The sequence below is a fragment of the Necator americanus genome, chromosome V (genome assembly GCF_031761385.1).
Source record: "Necator americanus strain Aroian chromosome V, whole genome shotgun sequence".
NCBI classification, from domain to species: Eukaryota; Metazoa; Nematoda; class Chromadorea; order Rhabditida; family Ancylostomatidae; genus Necator; species Necator americanus.
Window position 1 is genome coordinate 13031845 of NC_087375.1, and position 19140 is coordinate 13050984.

The following is a 19140-nucleotide window of genomic DNA, read 5'->3' on the forward strand; positions in this document are numbered from 1 at the left end:
ACACAATTTATCCATTACTAGGCAGATTTACCAGGAATAAAAACAGCGTTGTAGAATGGTGAATTTGTCAAAGCACCACCAACTATCGATTAATGCTCATGACTTTTCGTGATCTCAGAGTGATAGCGAAGATGAAGTGTCTGTCTCTGGATCAGAAGTCGAAGAGGATGATCTTGATGTGGAAATGGCTGATGATGATGCACCAGCCAGTGACTGTGAGAAATTTCTGATTCTGTTCCTTTGATTTCCATTATTCGTTTCCGAACTGATGATCATCATTGATCTATCAGCCGGGCTTTGTCCTTTCAGATTTATGATCCTCTTAGTTCATCTCAATTCCACAGTATATCAAAATTTCGTTGCATTCCGAAAATAAGCTGTGTTTCCAACGCAGTGGCAAAAACCAACGGTGTCGTAGCGAACTGTCAGATTTTTATCCGTAGCATCATCGTTTGCTTGCTGACTCCTGCACATGCAGAGAATGAAGTTTCCTCTGGAGAAAACGGCCATCATGCCAGAAAAGAGATGAAAATTCGCGCGAAGAACTACGAATGTCCTAATTCCTAGCTTTTAGTAGCCGCTTCCAAAAAGGGAAGAATGTGGGAGTGGTTGATTCTTGTAAGTCATGTGAACATCCTGAGATGATTTCGCCTCTAGCAAGCTGAGCAGAAAATTTCCTATTTTAATCACCACTGTCTGCATTGCACATGAGACAGTATGAAAAGAGTGCGTAAACAATAAAATCCTATTATTGGGAGAAATTTCTGGAAATTTTTGTTGTTTCAGAAGAGTTCTTACTTTTCTTGACCATAATTCTGTACTTCTAAACAGAAGCAATCTCTTAGCAAAAACTCCATGAAAATGGCTGTGATTTAATTAGTTTTGTAACTATTCTTGCAGTTCTATTCTAAATCTCATTTGATCGTCTAATTTAATTTTGAAACTGATTTTCTATTCTATGTTTGTTCAACCAAAGTAAGAGAAAGGATTGAGCTGTGATTCTTTTACATAACGCCTAACGTCAACATACAACACCTAACGTCAACATACAACACCTAACGTCAACATACATAACATTCTTGATGTCAAAATTTCTCACTAAAGATGATTCTGATCGCTATCACGTTAATGCCCCCTGACCTACTAGAATTATCTAGAATTCTGAAAAGATGGCATCTGAGTAAGGTAAAAGCTTCCAGCTTTTATTTGTACTTGCAATCTGATTTCATCATTTGCAAGTTACGCAATGAGTAATGTCATCGTATTTTTGTGCCAGTGAAATATAAATAAATAATAATATGAATATTTATATTACTTTATAGTTCATCTAGAATATGAAGTGACTGTGTCTTTACAAACTTTATGGTCATCATTTCAAAGTTATTCCCGAAAGCATTTTATACTTTCACGTTGTTCTTACCCTTTGCAAAATTTCTCCTGTTAAATTTTGTACGGACCTGTTTGCATGCGTTCTTAGTCGTGGCAACGTTACTTCCGAAATGTGGAAAAATTTAGTTCGAGCTTCGTCTTCGCTAATCCTGCGGGGATTATCGAATCAATTTTTTTTTCAAAGGACTAACTTTTCCACTATTCCTGGAAAACACATTTTCATTGTAATGTCGCCATATCATAACATACGATTTGTCTGCGAATGTGCTGTAGTTTGCTATCTTTTGTTGTTCCCTTCTTTCCTCGAGCTTTTTCCTTTGCTAAGTTGCAGTTGTAGTTGAAAACTTCATCATGTGATTCAGAAGAAATTTGAACGAGAACATAATTGTTTACTGATTTAAATACTAAATTTTAATGGCATTTTTTTCCTCATTGGGCTCTGTTTTTATCTTATTATCAGAGCTGGTATTAAAAAAAGGGGAAGTGTAACTTTTAGAAATTTTTCAAACAATTCTTAGGTTTCACTTCTCAGGTTACGCTTCGGATTCTATTGGCAGAATCGGAGATTTTCACTGCTTCTTGGGTTTAACGTTAGAGTGCTTGAATAAACGCATTTCAGATGTAATACTACCATCAGCTATGATTTCTTACAACTTTTTTCTCAAAAGTTGGTGTCTCCAACCTCTTTCGCAACAACATTTCTACCTTTTTAGCACCCCTAACAGAATTTGGTGTTGGATCACTTCTGCAAATGCCGCTCATCGCGTTTCGCTTTTCCTTTCTATATGATTTCTCAATACAGGTTCCGATGACAGTCATAAACAATCCCGCCTTGGATAGTGGGGCCCGGCTTTGCATGGATTTTAATTGTTATGAAAGGGCACAGGTCTTACGCGATATGCTAGAAACTCACTCTAACGCCAAGAATTTGTTCAAGTTTCCCGCTGAAGATGAAGACTCGGATGAAGACGATGGTAAAACTTTCGTGATTTTCCCATTTCATAGGGATTCATCGGTACACATGTGTTGCCTCTGCGTTGGCGTCATATTCATAACATTTAACATTGACATTTCTTTCAAATAAGATCCCAATTAGCAGTGAGGGTGCCAGTTTGGTGTTGTTGAACTCTGATGAAGTAGAAAGACAGCAAGTTCTTTTCTCTCCTGAGGTTTGAAAGTGTTTTCCTAGGCTCGTTCGATCTATCTATTTTATTGATTGTAGGCGACGACAATGACATGGACGCAGGCTCAAATTCTTCGTGTGTAAAGTGGTACCAGAAAGAAATATGGCAACTCAGTAAACTTCCATACTATGAGGATCTGGAACGACAAGCGAATAAAACACTTGCTGACATAAAGGTATTTACAAACGCATATCTTTCAGGAAAGAAAGCATGGAATTATTCCACAATAGTTTTGCTGCGTGCGTCTGCTTACGAACGCTTCCCTTCTGTGACACATCCAGGGGCTCTCACATTTCGTACTTGATTACTCATGGACCAATTCACTTGTTTAGCATTGTCATATCTTTCTCTAAACGTAGCGTTGAGAAGTTTGGTTCCGTAAAGCTTCGCCAGTTTACCGTTATTTTTTGAACGTTATCACGTGCATTCATAATGATGCTTTAGCAGAATTGTGATGACCGTTTTTATTCGCATTTTTTATGGGGGAACAATTTGATTCCGTATAACACCTCTCAGAAAGATTGAACATAAAAATAAAGGTTGTTGTAGCCTTGTAGGACTTTAGGTGTGTCTGTTTCATTTCTGGTCATAGTTATGTTGCCATATATTTCAGGCTGGTTTAGCACATGCCATAATCCTCAATGATCCGATTACTGGTCTTATGCACTGGGTACCTGAACTAGAAAAGTTTGTGTTTTTTTTCTCTGTGTATCTACATGAGTAAAATGTGATTCACAAATAAAGTTGAACTTGTGACGGTTGATAAGGCTATGCAACTTTGCTCTAACAGCAACAACACAAAACATAGTTTTGATTCTCGAGATAAGATATCCAGTACGGTTCTGGTAACCAATCATCAAAATAAACTTTTCACGGTGTCATTTTTTGATTCTGGCGGCGTTGAATTTTTGCTCTACGCGGAATAATGTGCTTCAAAGTAGTATTTGTGAATTCATTAGGTAGTATTAGTGAAATTAGATTTTCTAAGAGTTCGACGTGCTAACTCTTGTTTATTGTTGAACCAATTTATTTTTAGATACATCGACTATCATGGTCGAAGAATAAGTAAAGAGGATCACATACTATTTGTTCGTCTATTGAATTGTCTCGTCAGAAAGGGAAACACTTTCCGAGATGTCAAAATCGCTTTACATTGCCTCAACAAACTGATTGGGTACGTTTCGAAAAGATTAATTTCTGCCTTATTTTTATTTGTATGCCTTTTTTCCTCACAACCACATACTCATCTAATCGAAGTAGTAATTTGTCTTTGGTCACATGCTTTAGAAAACTTTGTTTGATATTTCTACTCCCGTTTGAGAAGGTTCTAGCTTTCAGAAAGCGCGATTTTCTATTACGCGGTGATGTGGAAATTGATTGGCGACCTCTGCTTGAGCTATACGTGGAGGTTTCATACAAAAATCTGGAGGTTAGCCTATAAATTTCAGTAATGAGTGTTTTCTTGTTATTGTGCAAGTTATTTTTCCTGCAACAACTAATAAGGAAGAGGTGAACAATGTTGGTTACAAGCTCCGCCTATTTCTTTATTTCTATACGCATATTTCATATTTGTTTGCAAACTCTATGAAATTACAAGGCATGTGTGGTGGCCGAATTGTTCCATATTCTCTGATGACGCCAACTAAAAAGGTTTCTTCTTCTTTAGGAAGATGGGATCTTCCTGATGCCGGATGGTTTTAGAGCCGAATTACAAGCATATATTTCACACGCCCGCAGATATTTCTCGGATAATGCTCCACAACAGCTGCTTGACGAGGTTCGCTTACACTATTATAAGTTAAAAGACATTTGAACAGCAACTGGATCTTCTATTTATTTATTTATTTGTTTATTTATTTACATCATATGCACAAATGAAGGTTCCAGTTGCGCCCGTTGATGTGCGTTTGGGATGAGTCTATTGTGAGAGCTTGGAGATTGCTTGAGCTGTTCATGCCTATGAATCTCCCCCCTGAAAGACAGCTTACGAATGGTTATTCGCTTTTTCTGTTTTGCTTTCAATTTACTCTGGTGTTTTTTCCTACGTTTGTCGTTTTCAAATCTCCGTGAATCTCCGCGCTTAAAAGTTTTCTTTCAGGAAGTGCACTATGGCTTGCAGAAGCCTGGCACTGGTTTGTAACTGTAGAAAACAACAATCTGGTGGAAGCATCGATATTGAAGATGTTTGTGAGGTGAGTAAATTTGGCAACAGACCATGTATGATCGGTGCAACTGTTGTAACACTTCTCTCTCCTGTTGACTAATTCAACGTTATGCTAATTCGCATAGGTTTTTGACCTACTTTTACTGTACTTAGCTGGTCAAATTACCTCTTGCAATCATTTCTTAGGCATATGACCTTCTCTTAAACACTTTTCTTTCTTCGAGAATACTCATCATGGCGCGTGTATGGCGCTGTTGGTTAGAGGTACGCTGTGGTCACACCGTCGATAGTTCGAAACCGCCCTAGCGCCAACCAAGCCCTTCATCCTTCCGGGGTTGATAAGTTGGTGCCAAACTTGTTTAGGAGGAAAAAAAAACACTGACTTGATCATTGGCTGGTCCCCGCAAGTTATTGTATAGACCAACACGTGTTCCACAACCTCAACGGTTACGATTTCACGACTCTGTACTTTCTGGATGACCGATCGCACTTGAACCACTTGTCTTTCAGGCTTTCCGTTGAATGTCCGGGTTTCATCAACTGGTCGGATAAACTTGATGTGATATTCACAAAGGTACATCCTATTCAACTTTTTTCTTGGTATTCTTTCGTTTTTTTTTCTTGCACTTTACGGCTGATACCGACAATTTTTTCTTGTCGTTGGAGTTATTTTCTTCTTAAGTGAGTAACAATAACCTCTTAGCTTATTCGTTCATTCCGCCTTGGTAATGTGGTTGGACTTTGCCAACAGTTCAATCTGGAAGGTGCCTCAGGCTTCATCACTTATGCGATGGGCACCCAATGCCACGAAAAGTCAGTTTTCTTGTTATCTGTAGATATTATAAGAAGCAAATCATCGTTGGTTCACCTTTCACTAAACTCATTCAAAAGTTGGACTCATTTTTTTTAAAGTTATTTGTAAAGTGCATTTTTCTAGGTTGATGAATAAGTTAGAGTCTGTATTTCGACTCGTTGAATCCTACTTGCATCCATCGAACCACGGCATGCATACGCAGAATCTACTTATGTTCATGAACAAGTGACTTTTCTTCTTTCTCATTTTTTTGGTCACGTTTTATTAACTTCTGAGTGTCATATGTTACAATGTGGCGTTCTTCTCAGTGAGTAAGGAGGTTTGATAGTCGCTTTTAAGACTCTCACTCTGTGTGTTGTCGCGTGCCAAACGAGAGCGCATGGAGAAGACGTCAAACAAACCGCGAACTTTTGTCAAGGTCTTCAGTTTTTTTTTCCATTCTCTAAGGCTTTGCAGACTTTAACTGCATCTTCTCAACGTAGCCAGCAGTTTGAGAATCATGGTCTATTTAAGATTCCGGCTTCCATGAGATTGTCGCAGGTTCATCTTGATCAATTTGTCACCCTAATGCTACCGTGTTTGAAACTAGCAATGTTCTCAAAGGCTAGAAATGAGTAAGTGATTATTTGCCTTTTGTTATTGATGAAAGGAAGTTCGATGAATCCTAGGTTCGTTGCACCGATTGTGAAGTGCTGTTGCAGCATTAGCCCGAAAATCGTATTACCGGCAGTACTGGACATGTAAGCCCCAAATTTCTTCCTAATCTTTTCAGTTACATGCATTATTTTATTTTACGTTCCAATTTGTTATGGAAAAACGTTATGAAACCTACATCAAGGAAATATTAATGTTACAGTGTGTACCCTGCACTGGAGACCCTCACCGAACCGCATCGTTTGCTGCAAGCTCTTCAAGTTCTTGTTGCAGTTGCACCAGTACTCGCAAAGGATCAACCAGGCAAAGACGGTAGAACATTCCGGTGGGTCTAGTGGACTATAAACAGCTTATGCTTGTCCCAGTACCATTAGATTTTTGACGTTTTTCCTCTCCACCTCGTCTAAGCTTGAGTTCGATCTAAGTTTGCTTTAGTCCTCTAATTTGTAACTTGCTCAAGTGTTCTTCTTCTATGTTCCTTGATTGTTAAATCTCTTGTTGAATTCGAGTCGAGTATAAGTGATTTCCCACTCTGCATTACAGCATCCATGCCGTCAATCTCATGAACTCTCTTCTACCCGGGCTGGATCAAAACGACATGGGGAAGTGCCTAACAACATTCCAAGTGAGCTTTATCATTTTGAGGAAAACCGAAGAACCAAAATACTAATAAAACGATATTTGAGTGAGCTTAATGAGTTAGAGAGGAAAAATTTAAAAAAAAAGTTTATGAAAATGCATGACTCATAACGAGGAAAAACACTTTTTTGCTCATTAAATTTTCGTTGTTTTTGAAACCTATTTTTCTGGGAGTGTAATGCTCATTACAGATTGTGGGCGTTTTGGTTAACTTGATTCCATTGGTGGACTGCTCTGATGCCATCCATCTTCGTTCGGATTTGACGGAGGACGAAAAGGAGTTGTGTTCAGCAACTGCTAACTTTGACAGCATCATAGCTATGTTTATGGACAAGTGAGTTTTTTTCAGTTTGTTTTTCTTGGAACGTTTTTCATATTTTTTTTGTTGAATGAAGTATTTTTCCTCGTTATGAGTCATGCATTTTCATACTTTTTTTTAGATTTTTCCTCTCTAACTCATTAAACTCACTCAAATATCGTTTTATTAGTATTTTGGTTTTAGCATTTTAGTCTTTAAAATCTTGCAGTCTTCCATATTGATTAGCTTAGTACTGACAAGGTGCATATTTTGTAAACACCTCTCCTATAAATTTTAGGTTGTTGTCTATGATGACTGAGTACGGCGAAGCAGCGGTGTTCACCGGTGCACACACCAATATCAACGCTAAAACGAAAGCAAACATGGACGATCATATTTTGCACAGGTAATGCAGCTTTTGGCTGGAATATTATTCGATTCGATTCGGTCATTGTTCGAGTTTACAAACGTCCAATTCTTGTTAAAGTAACACATTACTTCCATTCAGGGGCACGATATCTGTGTTCAAGGGAATATGTCGAAACTCAAGCACAGCATTATACAAGGTATTATCGTCCTTCTTTTTCTTCACACGGAACTGTTTTGAAAAGGATTTGTTGACAGCTTCCAGTCACTTTTCTCTTGACTTCCACTAGCACTTATGAAAAGCCTGGAGTTTCTTAACCCAAAAAACGCTTAGGTGGCCGTTGATCGACTTTATACTTTTCTCGGAGAACACGTCTTTGACAGCAAAACAGTATCAACAGCAATTGCGGATATGGTGTTCGTGGCAGTCAAAGTAAGTTCTCCTTGATTTTTATCGACTGTTCCTATTTTCTTTTACGTACTTCATTTTAGTCTCTATCACATCCATTATTACACGCTTATTGTTTTCATGCTGTTCGTTTTAGATGTATCCATCGTTGTCATTTGTTCGCTTTTTCTCCTTAATCAAGAGAAAACTACAGCAGACTATCAGTAGTAAGTTTGGAAAAGTGAAAATAAATGTCTAATTGTGCTCGATTAGTTCCACCATTATTCAGTTGAAACATACTCGGAAGAAAAAGTTGATTTCCAAGTGATATGGTGGCTCTCAATGGCTGATCGAGTGCTAAAGGTAGAAATGTTCCTCCATTGTCCTTAAAAACTTTGCTTGTTTTGCCTTTTATTGCTTCAAAAATCCCCATATAATGTTGTTCTATCCTCATAATCATCGAGTTGTGCATAGGTTCCTGCCAGCTTTCTACTTGAGAATTGGGTGGAAGTACGAGGATTGCTAGATTTGGTGTTACCGCTGAAGAAGTGCACTTTAGCAACTGAGGTAATGTCTTTTGGTTCACTAGCCAGTTGTTTGTACAGATTTGTTCATTGCATCTTCTATTTACTGTTCGTCGTTGCGTCTTCTTTTTTTTTTAATTTATTTTCATTCTACTGTTTTATTGGTGATAAAATTTTGTTGTTTTTCGGAAAGTTATGGTTAAGAGTTCCGAACTCCTCAGGAAGCTTCAAACTTAAGTGTGTTAAGAATGTTGGATATTTTGAGCTATCAGACTTTCTTTCCAGAAAGCTACTGCAATTCTGGAAAGCATCCTTGAGGGTCTCTGTAGCATATACCTCCTCGAATCGCCTACACGTCGGGCCAATGCTGATAAGAACTTGGAGGATGCCCTTGCCATAAGAGTATGTTTCAACGGCAGTATTTAACAAATATCGGGTGAATTCGTAATTTTTAGCACTGGTCGGCTACAGTGGACAAGAAGACTTGGCAGCCGCAGTGGTATGTTAAGTTTCATCAGAGTTTGATGAACTCATGTAAACTTTCACTTTTCTAGAAAAACTGGTTTTCAGGCACGTGCCATCGCAAGAAGACATCGACAAAGCCGCAGAGCTTTTCCGCGACTTTGTTCTTCCTCAGCTACAGGCGCTATCTACACCACAGGACATGGATAAGTGAGTCTATCCTCAAATATGAGTAATATTGTTGGGCTTTCAAAGTTGGAGTACTAATTTAGTTTGAAAAAGAGTGTTTCAACCGAATAATCCCTTTTCATCACCTACCGTGACAGCAAACTCTTTAGAATATCCTTCTGGGTAGTTAGTATCTAAGCCAATATATGGTTTTAACGGTTCAATTCATCATATAGAATTTCACCTCAGTCATTTTGCAGGAAGGAAATGATGCATCACATTCTTCTTATTCGGAATGCAGTTCTTGGTGCGTCAGCATCGTTACCATTCTTCGACGGGCCCAACTATGGCTTGGAAGAGTCGCCTTCCTTGGAGGCAATAGAACATCCTGTGGCTAGACCTACTAATGCTCCTAGTGAGTTAAACGTACGCTCTTTGATGTGATTATTGGTCTTGAATTGCCTGTTACCGCAATTTTGCAGTACTCACTCTAAATGGTCGGAATGTACGCGACATCGTGCTCGAAAGCATGAAATCGTTGCTAGATTATCTGTTTGAGCATTGTGAAGATGACGTGAAATCAATTCAGCAAGTTGTCGTATTGTTAAACACTCTTGCATCATGTCGGGGTCTGAATTCAGTTAGTTTCCTGTTGCATTTTATTCTTTTCCTTGTGTTGAATTAATCTTAGATGTTTGTGTTAAGGAACTGTTCGTGACATCGGTTCTGAGCTACCGAACAACCAAAGCAATCCTAAGTGATCAAATAGCTGGAAATCGTGGTAATATCGAAATGTTGTCGGAGGAGTATACTCTACTTATGCATAAGGTACTGCTTTAATAGCATTGCTTCACTCATTTTTTCCTCCTATCCTTCCTTCTTCTCTTTAAAGATGAGTGTGTTGCTGCAAAGTTTTTAGCGCTTGATACGTTTGCGTAATTGCGTTACCAAAACTTCTCCAGAGCTAAGATAGTTTCACACTTATTGATGTTTTTCTAGAAACGTAATGTTACCCAAAGTGGATATCAATTCAAGTCGCAACATCTAGAAATTCTTCGCATGCTGGTCAAGATTGGAACGAGTACATACAGTCAGGTACCATTCGTATATCATTTTTGCTCGCTTTTATTTTTCTGTATTCAATTTCTATTACAGAATCGGATCAAAGCACAATTAGTACTAGTTAATCTCCTCAAGGATTATCCTTTTGCCCATAAAAGTATTATTGGCGATCTGGTCAGACTTCTCGACCCTACCAATGACTCATCGCATGAGCAAATCAAGGTTCATTTATTGAATGCTTTCAAAACAAAAGATAATATAAAAAGACACGTTCCTAAGAGAATTTTTGTATTTTGATCCATTCAGGGAGCTCTTCATATGCTGACAGACCACAAGCGTGACGCTTTAATGTTGAGAGCTGGATTTGAAGCTCAACTTCAAGCGATGCCTGCTATTGTTGGTACACGGCACAGCGAAAAACCTTCGATAATTGACCTTCTAGAACAGGCACAGAATTCTATTGTAGAACTGTACGAAAGCTATCGGATCGAGTACGATGTGGGTTTTACTAAAAAGCTTACATGTTTATGTTTTATAAATTCTAATTTACTGTATTTCTGCGGCAGATCAGAGTTGAACTTGAGTTAGCGGAACAAAATCTTGCGTTCTATTCCTTTTTTCCTTTCTATTTCAGCTTGATAAGCGGAGATTTTGTACTACGTTACCGGACAATAACGTACAGGCTTCTGCACTCTCTCATATCTCATAGAATGGATTAGTAATAAATAAATAATGTAACGCGTAGAAAGAGAATCCTATAATATTAGTAATGATCCTGTCACTTCTTCCGCGATAAAAGTTCAGAAGTTTTAGGGTCCTGTCCATGCATTTACATGGAAGTGCCATAAATTTTAGAAATTTGTGTCAAATTTGATGTATTTCTTGTTAGGCGCAAATCAATTAATTGATTATCACTTTTAGATATCTGATGAAATGCGAACCATAGCAGCTTCTTTGCTTGATGAGAAAGAGGCTTGTCCACTCAACGCGAGCAAAGGAATGCCATCAAAAGAGCTTATTAAAGCTAATGCGAATAATCTTGTGAAACTGAAAGAGAAGCTTACTGGGTAGGGCAATTTTGTAATTTTATAACGCTGTTTTATAACTTCGGGACTGGTGAATTGGCCAATAAATGCTTTAATTGATCAATGTATGTACAAGAATCATGCTTTTAGACAGTACTACGAACTTGCCGAAAAGTTACTGTCTCTGGCGCAGGATCCAAATCTTCACTGGCGACATGTTGATATGGCGCAAGCGTTTCTGTCACTGTTAGTTCGAAGGTAGGTGACATTTAAAGCATTTTAATCTGCGAATTAAGTGTATCCAGGTTCTTCACTTAAGGGATATACCCTATCCGGAACCAGTGCTGAGAATGTGGGTGCGCCTTCTAATACACGACACTGTAAAAGCTAGAAGGATGGCCACAGCTGTGGTAGCTAGCTGGCTGAAACTAAACAAGCCGAAAGCTGTCAAAAGAGAATGGGTTATCCCTAATAAGGTGAGGATTTCAATTGTTTATCGACTTAACCATCTGGATCTCCTGAGTCAGATAACTATAGACTTGCAAGCTTTTTATTTGTTGCTAAGCGTGACTTTGACCACTTTCAACTTTTTTTTTGCTAATCTAGGAACCGAATACGTCTGTTGGTGCACGATGGCCGATACATTATGGTATTCGCAATGACAATCGGTGTATGATGTATGAAGAGAAGGTTAGATTAAATGAATTAGATATCTTTTTTAGTTGTTTGATAGTTATGCACGAAATCATAGATGAAATTTTCATCGCCGCAGTAGTATTAAAAGAGTTGTAGCCCGCTGATGGTAGCCTTTTGGAGTTTCAGGATCTTGGCCTTGATTTTAATTTTTGGTTTTTCTTTCTTGGTATTGATATAACTCGGGTTATACGCTGTTACAATTGCTTATGCGCACTATTGGAGTGGATTGAATTTTCGTTTTTAGAAGTGTTTCGTTTTTAGTTACTCCCACAGACTGAAGAAGAGTGGAACAAGTTCCAGTTTTGTGGAAAACAACACTGGGGCTTTTACACGTGGCCAGAGAAGCTTATAACGTGTGTTTTCATTATTTATAGTCAGAGGAACATCTTCAAATCAATCTTTTACAGTTATGCTCCTTTGGGTGAACAAAATGCAATAGATAGGACTGATAAGGATTTGTCGGAGACCGAGAGCTTTATTGTTGAGACTTTCCGGGACCCCGAATTCTCGGCTAAGATGCGAACTCTGTTTGCTGTAGAGGAGTCAAAAGATGAAGCTTTCAATGCCGTCAATTTCTCGCTTTTTCAGGTAATTATTTCCTCCTTGTCAGAACTCCGGATCAACTGTGTATTTTTAGGGACTGTTCCGGTGCTTCAACGATATACTGTGCAGTGTATTCAAAGAGCATTTAGAGGTGTTGATACTTAGTCCGAAGGTGATTTCTACATGATTTTTGTCGAACTTCTGTTAAGACAAACTTCTTTCCTTCTGCTCGACCATTTTTAAGTTAAAATCATCCCATTTTCAGTTGTGAGGTTGTCTTACAGATTTCGTTTCCAGGGAGCTGACCAGAAGCTGGCTTCTGAAATAGTCGCCGGACTTATAAACGGCTCGAAGCTGTGGAAATGGGGCAGACAGAAGAGAATGTGGACATGGTTGTCTCCATTGCTGACAAGAGCATTTGAAAATATGAAGGTAATTGCTACTGTATGTTCGCTAATTCAACTAGCATATTTAGCTTGTAATTAGGAACCAAATGTTGCCTCTTTGCCTTTAGAACCTCTGCTACGCTTCAATTTTGGCGTCGTTTTTAGGAAGAAGCTATGAGGAATTGGGGAGTTTGTGTGGCTACTATATGCGGCTGCTCAGAATCCAGGATGCTGAAGCCACTCCTCGACATACTCTTTTCGTTAATTAGCAGACCAACTGAAAGCGCATTCGCCGCACAGTCGTGAGTTTTATCTTTTTTTTTCGATTCTTGTACTTTCTATCACAATTATAGGTTTAACTTAGTATCTTCTCTTTCTCTTTATAGAATACCTAGAATTTTCTGTAGTACTCTTCCTAGAACTTCCTATGTTATAGTGCTGTCGTTGTTTTTTTTTTCAACACATATTCATTTACAGACGTCTGTTCCTTTTACAAGGTGGCCTTTGTCAGTTTGAATGGCGCACAATAGAGTTATGGAATAAGGTGGTCAATCTTCTCTCGAAAGCTGCTGTTGTGCAGCAGTATGCAAACCTTCGGGATCGAATGGCGATGTGTGTTTATTGTTCCATTGTTAGATAGCTCGACGGTGTTCACCCGCTCATCTACTGATTCGCTTGCTAGTTAAGCTAGTTAATTGAATATGGAATTGGGTCCATTTTGAATTCTTTCAATACAGCTCTCTCGTGACGGCATCATGGTTCGATTTACCGACAATTTACTATGGCCCAGATATCCCAGAAACGCTCCATGCTCCAACAATAGCACACTGTATTGGGTTGTACGATCAACATGTGTGTTTCTTCTATTTTCTTGATTTTCTTTCTTCCGATCATTTTCAAAGAAATCTTTAACTAGTTCATTCATTTGCATTTCTCTGTTCTAGATGGGAGCTTGTTGGGAGGAAACGCGGGTAAAAGAAGGAAACATTTGTTCTGAATCGAACGATCTGGTTGGTTTTTTTTTTTAGATGGATTGCCTTACTGTGACAAACATAATATAGATTTTTCATTCATATTGCAAATATTTGATTTTTCAGAATGGGACTGGTGAAACCGAAGTCAAGAGAAATGCAAGGCTAGCTTTGAAAGGAGCGCTGTCGTTCACTCTACACGTAGCAGGACAATCGCTTACATCGATTCCTCCGCCAATTCTTCGTCTTTTACCCGTCTTCTGCCATTACAGTAATGACGTTGGGTTAGTGATCTGCTCGCTGAGAAAATTCACGTAGAAATTTGTTTAATTCTTCAGAGATGAAGAACTCTACAAGCAATGTTTCTCCTTACTTTCACGACTGCTTCAAGCAACTTACATTCCAGAGGCGAATCTACCGTGTATTATGCAAGTGTTTCGACAGGTAATCTTTTTTTTTTTTGTGAAGTTATCTCGCCAATACTTTGAATTAATGGATTGTTTGCAATGGGATAGTTTGAAAAGAGTTCCCTCATAGATCCTCCAATCATCTTGCTGGTGGAAGTCGAAAGTGACTTTACTTTGGCTGATGAAAGTTCTTGTATTCTCAAATCTCTACGTGTTCGCGACCGTTCGTGAGGAAATAGGTAGGTTTTTCGGTGTTGCTTTCCGTAAGATCTCGTTTCGGAGCTCATTTCTTCATTTGCTATATAGCTATATACGTAGCTATATCATAAACATGCACGCAGTTGTACAGACGATTAACCTTCCAATCCAGATCCCATAAAGGTATCGACTGATAACATAAGGAAAAATTTATGGGGAAAAAATCAAGAGAGAATTCTTTTCTGTCTTTCTTTTTTTTGAAAATTTATCTCGGCACTATATATGTACTATATATTCCTATATTCAACCTTATTTAAGGACAACTTCTTATGGGAAGTTTGAGCGAATGCCAGCTGGAAATCCGACAAACTGCTGCAGATACACTTTCCGGTTTGATACAGAGCTCGTTCTTTAAGGTTACACCTGAGCTACTGGTAAGAGATTAAGTGAACAACCAGTAGATATCTTAGATATCGATGTCCATGTTGTCACTTGCAATCTTCAGGATGCTTTCAATGATAGAGCAAACTCAACGGATCCCATCATCCGACACGGAGGTGTTTTGAGTTTGTCGGCGATAGTGCTTGCCGCACCATACTCGGTCCCTTCGTATCTTCCGGATGTTCTGATGAGGTTATGTCGTTTTGCATCGGAGAAGCAGCCTATAAGGGTGAGCGGAGGATTACTCAATTTAAAGGCGGCTCAAACTGCTTGGTTTTGATCTGATATGTTTTAGGATACCGTGAAAAGAACGTTGTCCGAATTCAAACGCACCCATCAAGACTCGTGGCGTGAACATGAGTCCCAGTTCAACGAAGATCAGCTCTGTGTGCTACGAGACCTCTTTGTCTCGCCAAATTACTACGTGTGAATTCATATGTGATAGTCGCCGCCAGAACTTTTACACTCGTATTTCATTGCTACGCCTATTAGAAGGTTCGTAACTTTGCCATCCTAGAAAGGTGAAATGCGATTGATGATCATTACTTTATTTCCATTTGAATAATTAACTGGCCAAATTGTTGGCAAATAGAAAGTTGGCCAAATTTCACAGTGTTTTTTTTTTGTTCTTTTGTTAGTTTATAAGGCTAACTCTCACTGCTCTCGGCTTGGTCACCTTTTTTTGGAACGTGGGTCAGAGACGTAGAGAAATGAAATGGAAGGTTTTTTCGCATCTTAACTTGGAAATGACATCGAAAAGTTATAAAAAAAAAACAATCAGGATCATTAGTGGGTCCATTTCCATGGTTTGGAAATATAGTTCTGATTTCCACTGTTGGAACAACTTTCGATCTTGGAATAGTTCCCATTTGTGTAGTTGTTCCAGTACCACTCTCAAACATGGTTCTTTACCTCAAAAAGAGATGTTTACAGGGTGAAGCGTGGTGATGAGACACGACTCTCTCGATTCTTCTTCTTCTTCTGACCTTACAATAAGCACAGAATCTGAGCTTCAAATTCAAATTCAAATCCGCTTTTAAACTGCTGAAAACTACGTATAATTAAATTGTTCATCTTTTAGAAGTAGTTTCAAGTTTCTATCTTTTGGCAAAAATTTGACTAGGCGGGGAGTCGAACCTGGGCCGTCCCATTGTTACATTGTCAATTCGTTATGCAAAACAAAATGTTGGGGCTTCCATACTCTTCTACTCCTGAAAATAAACATAGTTTTTTGTTTTATATAATCATTTGATATTACTTATTGTTTTGTATTGTTGTTTACTGTTTGTTATATTGTTTATTTTATAATGTATGTAATGTATTTTATAATGTATAATGTCTCTAGCAACCCCTTTCCTCTTCGACCCTAAGATGGGAAAACCCCTTCACACGTTTGACCCTGGATGTTTATCAATAAGTGTAACTCTGATGACACTGAAGGCTGACTTCGAAGTTACCCCAGAGATCAATCATAGGACTTTCTACCCTTTCCTCGGCTTTTTATGTGTGAAAATATCAAATGTACAGGCAATAGTTCTATCATCTTTTTTATGCTTATAATTTGGTGTTTTAGGGTGTTTATATTCGCTCACGGTGTTATCGGGACGACTCGCATTTACATCGGGTTCGCCGTACGCATTCACATAAGAGAATATTGACGCTTTCTTGCTTTGGTCCATTTGATTTATTTCCTTTTTAAAGTCGAAATCGATTCGTTAGCCTCGCTAGTTTTCGTCTGCTTTCTTGGAAGCAAATTTATTATCATATTACTTGAAGCGTATACCTTATAAACAGACATTGTGTAGACGTAGTATTCGTATTGGAACTTGGAAGCAAACAAGTTCGTTGTGTATGAAAATGTGAGTGGGAAGCAATCCAAGCGTTCTGTGCTTTCATCTTGGAGTGATAGCTTTTCATTTCCGTCGTTTAGTTCAGTTGTTTGTTTTGAGTTCCTCCAAATGTGTGAAGTTACATTTGTCATACTTTCAGTGTCAAATTTACTTGATTCTTCAGTAAAATTTGTTTGCTCGCTATTCTTCTTTAATCAAGATATTTTATAGTTTGTGCGTCTCATCTCTTCTTAATTCGTGTTTAACGTTGGTTCGCAATTCATGTTTTGGAAAGGAACCAAATATCAATGTGTGACAATTTGCCGTCGCTTTCCTTTTTATTCCTCGTCTCGTTTACTGATGCCTTTTCGGAATCGCGGCTATTCATTAATGATAGCCGCGCCTTCACTGAGGTGACTTTCGAGTATTCAAACTCAACTTCCGGAAAAATTTTTCATCTATGTGTTACTGTGAGATGTATATTAAGAAACAGCTGTAATATTAGAGATTTAAGTGTAATAATAAATATGCTAAAAGTCGTTATGGCATAAACATTGTGCTGAATGGATTTCATCCTGGTGATATCGAAAAATGGTTCTAATGCTGAAGAAATAATTTTTTTTTTTGTTTAAAATGACTCACAAAAGCTCAAGATCATTCTCATTTTTTCTTTTAAACTACTCTTAAGGTTTCCCAACGTAATAGATGAATAAGATATACAAACAAAGATTGTTGTAAAAAAAATGGATGGTTTCACAATAGCGATTAATAACCTTTATCTGATGAAATCACTAGAGATATTTCTGTTCGTTTTTGGAAGATTGTAGAACATTGACGTTATTTGCAACTGCCTGCCGAGATCAGTGGTGTCTTCTAGATGATTTCGATCAACCGATGTAGCAGAGCATGGCTGTCCTTCATACTGTTGCAAGATCTTGGTGTCATATGGCTGTGCTACAGGGAACAAGCAGCAGTGTTTTTCAAAATTGTCACACGGTTAGCAGCAAGGCAGTACTCCCTAGCGGTGACAATTATTTGTATAGTGAGGTAGGTCACGAACAAGAGGAGCCTGTGAAGTTGTAGCTCAATAAAAATCGTAGCAAATGAAGCACTTAATTTTGCTTGATTAAGTGTAAGATTAGCGTAGACTTCGCTGTTACACTGGCATATTCGATCTAAGCAGCAGACAGTATTATTCAGGCTTTTTCTGCTGGTATTCTTCGAGTCTGCACCGCTACATGCTTGTCACATCGCGATCACTGCGTTCTATTCGTTGAGTATGCTCGCCGACATGTTCTACTACAAAGATATCAATATTACCACTCCAAACATTACTAGAATGGTCGTGCAGGGTAATTTAGCTCGCTCATAGCGTATCCCATGTTGGAACGATTTTTTTAAAGAAAAAGATTTTCATTATGTTTTGCTCTAAACTAAGCCACATGTTTCAGTCGCCACAGCCGTCGCATTTACGATAGCTCAGCGTTGGTTGTGCACACCACCGAAAATAGAACCAGTACGGAGGAAAGGAAGACTTTTTGCTAAGCACTATATGGAAGGCGACCTGCTCAATCCTCCCGAATCTGACGATGTTAGAGAATTAAGAAAGAAGCAGCTATAAGCTGGTCGAAGAACGGATTTTAACGCGTGATACTACATTAAGATGGTGCTGCGGTTTTGCTCTTATTTTCCCGTGCTTCTAATGCTCCTGTACAGTTATTTTTATAGTTCGGAGACAAGATTGCTCTTCAAATCTCTTCAAATAGATATAGTCATGATTTCTGCATTAGTCGAAGTTCATAGTTAACGTATTTTTGAAAGTTTGTTTGAGTTTACTAGTTTACAGTTTACTGGTCTAAACGCTGTTTTCGTTCAAGTGAAAGCTTTAAAAAAAACTCGATCTAAAATATTGCTCATAATCGTTTTGATTGCATCACACTCAGGTTCACTTGTTTTATTACACGAGGGACTTTAGGAGTGTAGCTGATGTATTTTAAACTTCCAAGTGTCTTTAACTTTAGCAAGTTGATCTTCGTACGCTACAGAGAACTTTGTCTGTTAATTATCGACGGTTATATTCCGCAAGGGTTTAGTGATAATTTATTTGTTATTTAAGTAATTCATTTCCTGAATATTGGTTCTAAAGAACCATATTTGGTTGCACTGTTCTATTGCGTCATTTTGAGTTAGTTGTGGGTGTGTCTTTGAGAGAAGATGATGATGAAGATGGTAGATGTCCGCTTGTTCGTTTCTAGAGCACATAGTTGTTGTACTCGTCACTTGTTCCTGTTATGGAGAACGTGCGATGAGAAGGAAACGACTCTTCTAAGAATAGATAGATGCCCCACTCGCAGCACTCGTGCGTGCCTGCACCCAAAGCTGAACCCGGGTGTCTCTGCCACTGCGATTTCTTTCCTATTGCTCAAAAAATAACGGATGCCTGTCAAAGAATGTTTAGAGCAATGAACACTGACACTTCATATTAGTGCATAGTGAATCGTGTATTACTTTTCTTGAACAGAACCAAGATTG

General features: G+C 38.4%; 1 protein-coding gene across 4 annotated transcripts; it reads left to right on the forward strand.

The window, feature by feature from the left end:
- Positions 1–55: 55 nt before the first annotated feature.
- RB195_013722 (uncharacterized protein) lies at positions 56–18229 on the forward strand (the record flags this gene model as incomplete). 4 transcript variants are annotated; one of them, XM_064203679.1, is made up of 57 exons in its annotated part: positions 56–58; positions 119–215; positions 2612–2748; positions 3187–3260; positions 3610–3747; positions 3912–4002; positions 4240–4350; positions 4461–4566; positions 4672–4765; positions 5248–5311; positions 5441–5550; positions 5675–5776; positions 5891–5969; positions 6065–6165; positions 6220–6291; positions 6408–6530; positions 6749–6830; positions 7036–7178; positions 7441–7548; positions 7651–7708; positions 7843–7941; positions 8054–8123; positions 8186–8259; positions 8371–8463; positions 8706–8822; positions 8876–8919; positions 8991–9092; positions 9311–9465; positions 9533–9690; positions 9756–9878; positions 10050–10145; positions 10206–10334; positions 10419–10610; positions 11034–11179; positions 11288–11395; positions 11457–11613; positions 11744–11827; positions 12095–12186; positions 12241–12421; positions 12471–12548; positions 12674–12808; positions 12928–13064; positions 13240–13374; positions 13500–13614; positions 13707–13772; positions 13860–14017; positions 14072–14177; positions 14271–14379; positions 14657–14772; positions 14844–15008; positions 15075–15205; positions 15272–15274; positions 16353–16403; positions 16904–17021; positions 17486–17655; positions 17809–17960; positions 18060–18229. In XM_064203679.1, the coding sequence occupies 57 exons, from the start codon at positions 56–58 to the stop codon at positions 18227–18229; spliced, it is 6228 nt and encodes a 2075-aa protein (XP_064059559.1). The 4 variants fall into 4 exon arrangements, with proteins under 4 accessions (XP_064059559.1, XP_064059560.1, XP_064059561.1 ...); XM_064203680.1 differs by lacking the exons at positions 56–58; positions 119–215 and adding an exon at positions 2288–2363; XM_064203678.1 differs by lacking the exons at positions 15272–15274; positions 16353–16403; positions 16904–17021; ... (1 more) ...; positions 17809–17960; positions 18060–18229 and having other exon boundaries at positions 15075–15209.
- Positions 18230–19140: the final 911 nt, after the last annotated feature.